Source organism: Micromys minutus, assembly GCF_963924665.1.
Source record: "Micromys minutus genome assembly, chromosome: 12".
Classification (NCBI taxonomy): Eukaryota; Metazoa; Chordata; class Mammalia; order Rodentia; family Muridae; genus Micromys; species Micromys minutus.
This window is the reverse complement of record NC_137981.1, coordinates 51,299,574-51,309,163: the sequence shown is the minus strand read 5'-3', so window position 1 is coordinate 51,309,163 and position 9,590 is coordinate 51,299,574. Positions and strand designations below refer to the sequence as shown.

At 47.7% G+C, this 9,590-nt stretch overlaps 1 protein-coding gene across 1 annotated transcript; it reads left to right on the top strand.

Annotated features, from left to right (window-relative positions):
• Positions 1-5,290: 5,290 nt before the first annotated feature.
• Positions 5,291-6,766, top strand: NKX3-1 (NK3 homeobox 1; the record flags this gene model as incomplete). The annotated part of the gene is made up of 2 exons (XM_080926827.1): positions 5,291-5,594; positions 6,345-6,766. 2 exons carry the CDS (start codon positions 5,291-5,293, stop codon positions 6,764-6,766), a joined length of 726 nt encoding a protein of 241 aa, XP_080782953.1.
• Positions 6,767-9,590: the final 2,824 nt, after the last annotated feature.

Below are 9,590 nucleotides of genomic sequence, written 5' to 3'. Positions count from 1 at the left end.
TCATGGTGTTCTTGGGTGCTAATCATGAACAAGATGAGGAGCAACACGAGGCTGAGCTATTATCTGCCCACTACAGTCTCCACAGCTGTCTTAGGAGCGACGGCTGTGCCATTCAAAATACAATCTGGGGAGATAGCTATTGGATGGCACAGACCTAAAATAATAATAGTTTCCTTTTGGGACAGCCCCATAGATTCCCTGGGTCCTGTCTCGTTCCAAGCAGGTAGAACTTTCTGCAGAGCCAAATACTGGCGCCATCCCATTTCCCCATCCCATGTCTAAGAACCCCCTCTGCCACCTTAGATGGCCACCTGTCCTCTGATGATCATTACCTTCATTCTAGGGCAAGCAAGGCCCTCACAACCTACCCGGCTGTCATGGAGACCCTCAGGGCAACAGACAGTGGCAGAGGGGAGGTATCGAATTGCCAGAGATAGCCAGAGCAGGGAGAAGGTCAAAGGCCCCTCCCCTAGACAAACATCCCCAAATGCGTCTCCCAGGTGATGGCCTCTGCTAAACTGTTCAACAGACCACTCGGGGCCACCCAGTCAGAGGACAGGGACACTTCTGCAGACCCAGGCCCAGCAGCTGTGGATGGCGGAGGGTTCTGGTCACTATTGCATTTATACTCTTGAGCTCCTATTGCTTGACAAATCTTCTCTGTGGCTATTCTTGAGTGCTAAGCTTGAAGGAGGCTGAGCTGTTGTGTGCCCACTAAAGTTCTCCCAAGCCTGGTCCCCTGGGCGGTGCAGAGAGGTGTGGGGTAAAGCTGGTGGGTACAGTCACAGTCCCCGCTGATCAGAGGTTCATGGTGTCTTGGGATAAAGAGAGCAGGCATGGGATAGAAAGCCTGGCCACTTTTTGAATGAGGCTGAAGCTTCAAGTATGTGGGAGACTTGGGAGTTCTCGCTCCCTCACCAAACGGCTCAGGGTCCTCATCTCCTTACTCCTTACAGATGGGTAGGCCGGCTGAAGAAAAATCCACAGTCTGACAAGACCCAGGATGCTGAGACAGGCTGCTGTAAGGGGCCAAGGCCCTATCTTTGTCCTTTTGAGGTACCGTTTAGATGTGCCCTCAGATCCTCATGTTCAAAGGCCATTGCCTGAGCAACAATAGAAATAGGTGGGAATCTTAGAAGGCTGGGAAGGTTCTAGAAGTCCTCGGAGATGGGCTAACACGGTTAGAGGAAAAATGGGTTCCTGATTGGATAAGCTTAGCCTGTAGCTTCTACCCCTCCCTCCCTTCCTTTTTCTCTCCTTACATTTAGGTTGTGCCATCTTTCTTATTATGAATAAGCAAGAAGTCATGGCAGGTGCAACCCCTTAAACTTGGGATCTTGGGCTTTGCAGCTCTAAAACCATAAGCCTACTGATGTAATAGAATTACACGCAAGAACATTTATAGTAGAAGCAGATCCCAAATTTTAGTATTCCGGTCATCCCCCCTCCCCCAAATCTCAGTGACAATATTGCTGAGCACCCAAGAAATCAGGGAATGTGTTCTCTGCCCCGCCCCAGGATGTGAAAGTCAGGGGTCCTGGCACTGTGCCTGGAGTTTTGTTTTGATGCCAAGGAAGATGGGAGGGTCTCTGCTGAGAGAAATATCACAGGACATCCTCTCTCAGTGAGGACTGGGGAAAGTCTTGAGAGGTATTTTAACTGGAAGACTCTGAGACCAAGTTCTCAGCACAAAAGAGATTTAGTTACCCCAGTGGGACAGAGGGCAGGGATAATGGACACTCTCCTCAGATGCTCTGGACCCCTAGTTTTGTAAGTTTTAAGAAGGATTCGTTTGTGAATGTGCCTGTGTTTGCATGTATGTGTGTGCATGTGTGTGTACATGTGTGTGTATACATATATGCCATGTATTTGAGTGCATGCAGGATCCAGAAGTAGGTATCAGATTCAGAGTCTCAGGAACTAGATTACAGGCAACTATTAAAGCCAGTTGATGTGAGTCCTGAGAACTGAACTTATGGGAGATCAGCAAGAAAGTCTTTCTTTTCTTTCTTTCTTTCTTTCTTTCTTTCTTTCTTTCTTTCTTTCTTTCTTTCCTTCCTTCCTTCCTTAATTAATCTGACTAATTTAATTTATCTATTTTTATTTTATTTTATTTTTGCTTTTGTTTTTCGAGACTGGTATAGCCCTGGCTATCCTGAAACTAGCTCTGTTGGCCAGGCTGGCATCAAATTTGCAGATTCGCCTGCCTCTGCCTCCTGAGTGCCAGGATAGAGGTGCCTGCCACCACACCTGGCAGTGAGAACAGTCTTAACCACTAAGCGATCCCTCCAACCTCAGGATTGTAATTTTTAAGAACTATAAATCAGTGCAAACAAATAGACCCTGTTAGCCTCTCCTCCCACTCTTCTCTCAGCCTGCCTCCACCTCACCGAGCAGGTACAACTAACTCCCCTACTGAACACGTGCATGTCTGGATGTAAATTATACAGATCACTTGTGGCGACCTTTTTACCTACACAGTTGGTTCTACAGCTGAGTTTGCAACTCGAACCCATCTGTGACCAGACTAAAAACAGGTCCCCAGGTTAGGACATTGTGTATTTATGAATTTCCAGGGCAAAACCCAAACTAGCTGTGTTGAAGGATATGTCCATTTTTATTGTGAATAGATACTGTCCCAATATGCAAATCAGCCTATTCTCTATCTGAAGCAATTACTTACTGTTTGGATGGCACTTTAACCAAATCTTTCCCAATTTGAAGTCTAGAAGGGAGTATCTCAATGTGGCTTTGATGTGCATTTCTTCTTCTCTTTAAAGAATTGTTTTTACTTTAAAAAGCTTTAAAACTCTCTTTCCACTGAGTTACCTCGCTAGTCCCTTGCTTTGCAATTCTCTAATAAGCCCGTGCACCTGCCTGCGTTTATGTCTTTGAGCCTTCTGGGATTTACTTTGAGACTAGGAGCTTTATACTGTCTCATCAGTGAAGACCTGTGCCCGGCCAAGATCGACATCATCAACAGTCAGGTGCAAAACCAAAGCTAAAGCTAAAATAAAATAGCACCATGACTATGTTAGTGGCTGAAATAAAGAGGGTGACAAGGGCCCGTAAGAACTCAGATCACTGGCACCCATTGCCTATGGAGACGGTGGCATAGTCACGTCACGCAGAAGAACAGCCACTGTGCATTTCTTGTCTCAACTTATTTTTTTCTGACTATTGTGACCAAATATCTAACAGACGCAATTTAGGGGAGGAAGGGTTTACCTTGGTCCATGATTTGAGGGTATTGTCTGTCATCGTGGGAGGAGCACAGGGCTGTATATTCACATCTCAGTCAGCCAGGAGACAAGCAGGGGTAAGCAGATACTCAGTTTGCTTTCTCCTTGTTTTCCCCTTTACACTCTGAGGTGGAATTCTGCCCCTCCCCACCCCAGTTAACCTCTGGAAACACCCTCACAGCTCACCCCCACGGGAAAGCCCCATTAATACTCTGATCGAGTTGGTGATTCAGAGGAACCACTCAGTGTTCAGCACAGCAACTGCAGCCCTGGGAGAGGGTACAGAGACTTGCTGCATTGAGTCTCTGTCATTCCGACCAAAAATCAGATGCAGACCAGTTGAGTAAAAACGATGTTTGCTTTAGTTCATGAGTCTAGAGCTTCAAGTCCAAAATTAGGTGGCCTAATTGGGTGCAGTGCCACACAAGAGGAGCATGGGCTGCTGGGAAAATCCATATGCCAGGGCCAGGAAAGGAGAGAAAATTGGGGCTCTACAATCCCTGTGTCCTCAATGATCTGAGGACTTCTCATTAAGCTTTGGCTCTTAAAGGTCCAAAGCTTCTCCAAAGTACCCACCTCCCTGGGGAACAGCATTTATGTGTGGGCCTTGGAGAAATGGGAATAAGGAAAGGGAAATTCTTCACAGCACACACACACACACACACACACACAAAATAAATAAATTCTATCTTGAGGGAACTTTGAGTTGTTATGTTTTGCCATTCTCAATAAACCCATAACTGTTTCAAATATATATATATATTTAAATTTTAAAAGAAAATAAGTCTAGGTAAAATGCAGAAGGAAGCCAGCTTTTCTGAAGGCCTTCCTGTTATCCAACTGAGTTTCTCTCAGCAGTGGCTGTATTCTCAGGGACCCGCCTGCCCCTCTTTCTTTCTCCCCAGACATACAACGTGCCCTGCAGTTGAATCTTGGTGCCTTAGACTACGATGGATTCTAGTTGCATCCAGTAATTTAAAAAAAAAAAAAAAAATTCAGCTTACGCTTTCCTCGGTTCCCACTGGAAGTTAGTATTTTAGCACATTCCTTTTTTCAGATAGGGCCTATTCACCAATCTAAAGCATTGTCCCGAACCACGTGACATTAAAGGGATAGCCATGGGGAGCCCCGGTTTGAGTGTTCTTTTGTCAATTTGAGTTTGTGTGTGTGTGTGTGTGTGTGTGTGTGTGTGTGTGTGTTGTTAGTTTTAGTTAGTCAATTAGTTAGTTAGTTAGTTAGTTGGTTGGTTGGTTGGTTGGTTGGTTAGTTAGTTAGTTAGTTAGTTAGCTAGCTAGCTAGCTAGCTAGCTAGCTAGTTAGTTAGTTAGAGACAGGGCTTTACTATATAGACCTGACTGTCCTGGAACTTCCTATAGACTAGGCTGGCCTCAAACTCACAGAAACCCACCTACCTCTGCCTCTCTTCGTCGGGACTAAAGACATGCCACCCACACACAGCTTGAGTGTTTATTTCGTAAGAATATTCTTTCCTGGTGTCACAGTACACGGTCAACAAAGTAAATGAGACACTGCCGTACTACACTGGCCTTCCCTAATATACGTTTGCTGCTTGTCCAGATGTGTGCAGCTGGGAATCCAGCGTGAAGCCGTGGTGAGCCTGATTGTCAGACCTAGGATCACCTTAGACTCAGCAGATCTGGCTTTGTGATCGATCGTTCTTACTATCTGGACACAATTAGGGTAGGTGGAAGCGACCTGCCTGCTCAGCTCAGTGGCCCAGGGCACCTTAACAGTCTATGGGAACTACTCGCAGGTCTTCCACATCGCCATTGCAGTAAGAGTTTGGGGTCTGTGGCTCATCTGGGAAAGGACTTGAGAGGGGAACCAGGAAAGGTTAAGGGCACATCAAGGAAGGGCTCTAAAGCCTACTCCGCGCAGGACTCGCCTCTTAGGGTCACCTGGAGCCCGCGGCAGCCAATCGGGGCTCAGCCGTGTCCCCGCGGCCAATGGGCAGGCGGCGCGGCGCTCAGCACGGCTATAAGTGCGCGCGCCCCGGTGCTAGCAAAAGCGGCGCGCAGCGGAGGCGGGATGCTTAGGGTGGCGGAGCCCCGAGAGGCACGGTTGGAGGCGGGTGGCCGCAGTCCCTGGGCAGCGCCACCCACGCAGTCCAAGCGGCTCACCTCCTTCCTCATCCAGGACATTCTGCGGGACCGCGCGGAGCGGTGCGGAGGACACACGGGCAGCCCGCAGCACCAGCGTCAGCCGGACCCTCGCGACCCTCGGAGGGACCCTGCTTCAGAGCCCGACGAAGCAGGGGATCGTAGCGTGGCTCTGGAGGACCCGCCACGTATCCGGCCCAGCCCCACGGAGACGCAGGCTGAGCCCGAGTCAGGTAAGCGGAATAGACTAAGCGGGCATGCGGCACAGGAGAGGATCGCTCTCAGGCTGTTGGCCCCCAGGAGCTCTGGATGCAGGCATCCAGGGGTGGGGGTGGAGTCATGACCCCAGGAAGGATCCCACAGTCCTCAGCATCGAGCCACCTTAAGCATCAACCCTGAGGGCAGCTAATAACTTTGCCATCGGCTTGACTCTTGTCCAGAGACTCCAGCCATTTACCACCGGCTACTAGAACTAACGGTAACTATTAATATTAATAAATCAAGCCCACTCCTAGGTTCCCTTTACGGCTCCATTCCATGAACCATAAAATTATGGATGTTTCTTTAGGTCTTTAGAAGTAGGATCGAGTACACTTTTATCCCCCAGCCCCAGCAACTTCGCATGCTCCTAAGACGCAGTTACAGAAAGTGGGTTAAGGCAGAAGATGAACTGGTCACTATCCCAAGGCAACCTGGCTCATCCCCACAAGCTTCAGTCCCCTACTTAAATGTCCCCACTACGCCTCTGTCTTCCCTGTTGGCACACACCCAGATCCATGTTTCATTGATGTAAAACAACAAGCCAGAAAGTTCAACTGTAAACCTCTAAAACTTAGCTTACTTCTGTGCCTTTCCTTAGTCCCGTGAACAAAGAGAAATGTATCCAGACAACAGTGGGCATTTTGTTCACTAGCCTAAAACAGAAAGGTGGGTTGAATTCTGGGCTAACATGTAACTCTTTTCTTCTCGCCTCTGTTCTCCAGATGCACATTTTGAGACTTATCTATTGGACTGTGAACACACCCCAGACTTATCAAGTGCCCCCCAGGTCACCAAGCAGCCACAGAAGCGCTCCCGGGCTGCCTTCTCTCACACGCAGGTGATTGAGTTGGAAAGAAAGTTCAGCCATCAGAAGTACCTGTCTGCCCCTGAGAGGGCTCACTTGGCCAAGAACCTCAAACTCACTGAAACCCAAGTGAAAATTTGGTTCCAGAACAGACGCTATAAGACTAAGCGAAAGCAGCTGTCAGAAGACCTGGGAGTCTTGGAGAAGAATTCACCATTGTCTTTGCCGACCCTGAAAGGGGACAGCCTGTCCAGCACCTCACTGGTCTCTGTGTATACTAGCTACCCCTACTATCCCTACCTGTACTGTCTGGGCAGCTGGCACCCAACTTTCTGGTAACAGATGACAACCACATAGGCCAAAAACTGCCTTCCCTGGGGGTCTCTGGGGAAAAGCCCGAGTGGCTGATGTCAAGGAGTGGAGAGTGAGAAGTATCCAGACACAAACTGTTGGGGATTCCCATTCTCCATTTCTCCTCTGCTGGGCCAGCAACGATCGATCGGGTGGTGGCTACTTTAGAATGTGGTCAACAGTTCCGAGTGTTCTGTAGGTGGCTACTGTCGCCTCCCTGTGTAGAGAGAGCCAGACAAGCTCAAGCCTTGTTCCCAGACAAGTGGAAAGAATGGCTGTGGGTGCAATGGCAACATCGTTACTAAGAATTCTGTCACTGAGACTCCATCCTATCCCATAACCGAGTGTCAGGAAGGGGCCAAGCAAGGGGAGGAACGGGCCCCTTAGATGAGGATTTCCTCTTGAATTAAACATGGGTTAAAAAGTTTCTTGTTGGCCTTGGACTCTGGCCAGTGTTTCTCTCTGCCCTTGTAAAAGTGAGGGTAAAGGGAAGATTTGAAGGAGGGGAAAATACCTTAGTGACTGAGGAAGGTTGGCATAGGACATGAAGGGGGTGGAAGGTGGAGTTTTCAACTTCTTCCCCTTTTCAAAGTGATGTACCAACCCGAGGATTTACAGGGCAGCCTGGGCTCTGCAGGGCACACACAATGAGGGGTTAGACAAGCTGTGTAAACAGTTTGCCTGCCAGGGTGGGCTTCAAAACAGACTTCCTGTCCAAGACAAGGGCCTACGGGGTTTCCACACTCCAGGTGAGCGGCTTCCATGGTGACTTTATTACCAGTGGGGGGAAAAAGGCCTCTCCCACCCTTCCTGCCTTCCCAGGGGAGAACTTAGACTCAGGAGGTCCTGCACCTTCCCTGGTCTGAGAATTCACACTTGATTATGACACTGGTGACATCATGTGAAAACAAAGGACCTTCCTTCCCGCCTTTTATTTCTTGTTTTTCTCCGTTCACACCATTTATCTCTTCCTGACTTATTTTGTGTAAGATTTATTCCCGCCGCCTCCCAAGTTTTATCTTTCCTGGTTTAACAACTAACTCCTACAGATTATGAATTGACCAAGTGACATACTTAAAAAACAAACAAGCAACCCGCCCTTTTCTTTAATAATGTGGCATTAAAAACAAAAACAAAAAACAAAACTAGCAACTCCTATCTCTTTCCTTAAAAAATACTCAGCATTAAATCCCAAACCCTATTTCAAGACAGGAGACCTGGACATCACTTTCTTTCACAGGGCTTTCTGCGAGGTTCGTGTTACAATTCAAAGACTGATGCCCATTGGGGTCCTGAGGATCCCTGTAGGCGGAGGAGGTTAAGGGGTGTCTGGTTTTCATGCCTAAGGAAGGGCTGGCACTGCTGAGGGGTCTGGGAGAGATGGAGGAGTCCTGGGCAGGGCATGGCTGTCCAGCCCAAACCAGCCAGCAAGCAAGGAGCTGATAGTTTTGTAGGAAGGTGCTATAAGAAAAAAGTAACCTGTCTTCAAAGTACAACCTCACCTCGGCTTCATCCACAGACAAGTGTATAAATGCTTTGGAGAACAGTGTTTAGGGACTTCTCTAAAATGGTAGGAGTGAAAAAGAGGGATTATTGCCCTTCCTTTTCCATCCCGATACCTCAGGTAACCTGCTGAGAGGGGGCTGCGGGAGGTGGGACACATGGGGAACAAATGAGGCTTTCTGGAGGCAGGAAATCCCTTTATCCCCACCACTCAGTACTGTACAGTGAGGAATCTCTTAATTTCCCCCTTTTAAATGGGCCAAATTACTGTTGCTGGCAAAACTGCCAGAGGGAGTTGATGGAAAGTTGGCTGTTCTTTTACAGCCCGGGGGCCCCCATGTTAAATTATCGTTCGGTGCCCCTTGTTGCTGACTGCTGTGGCAGTGTTAGATCACACCAAAGCTGGAGGAGTCCAGTTCACTTCTGTCTGTCTGTTAGCTCTGACTTCCCTGATCATTACTTTCTGTCTTCTCACTCTGACTAGGATTCTCTTTGGCATGCACTTCCCCTGAGATTAAATTATTATCCTGTGCAGTGTGTGGCAAAGTCAGAGAGGAAAAAGGCTTGTGTTTAAAATTATTCAGGGGTCTGACTCCATTTTGCTTTCTCCATTCTGGAACTAACCATTCACCCACACCTGGACCAGTAGAAACATGGCCTGTCCTCTCCAGCACGTGAGTGGGAATACGCTTAGGGACTCACCTGGGTCACATACCTCTTTCCTGTCTCATAGCTGGTTAGCAAACCCAACTCTCTAACATAAAACATCGCTTGATGTTTAAGTTAGGAACTCAAATCAAACTTCATTTTTCTGTTTCTTTGGCAACATATGAATTGTTTTAAAATAAAGCCTCTGTGTCTTTATTAGACACCTGTGTGTGGTTTCAGATTCTTTGGAATGGGTTTCTTTTTAGCTTGCTTTTTTTTTTTTTTTTTTTTTTTTTTTTGTTTACAGCAGCCATGTCCCCCCAGAACCCTGGGCTGGCCTGACAAGCCACTGGCCGAAAAATAAATCAAAGAGGCAATTTGACAAGTAGCCAAAAGACTACTTTTTCACAGTGGCCTCTCCTTCCATCCTGGTAAATCAAGGGGAGGAAAAAGACATTTCTGCCTGTTCTAAACTATCACCTGCAGCAGTTGGTGTTGCATTCAGAAGGCAGAAACAGGAGAATCAGAAGTTCAAAGCCAATTTTTTTTGTGCCTACACTGTGAGTTTCAGACCAACCTGACCACATGAGACCCTGTCTCAAAAAAAAAAAAACCTCACCATCCGCATCCATGTTGGAATAATACCTTGTGCGTAACTGAA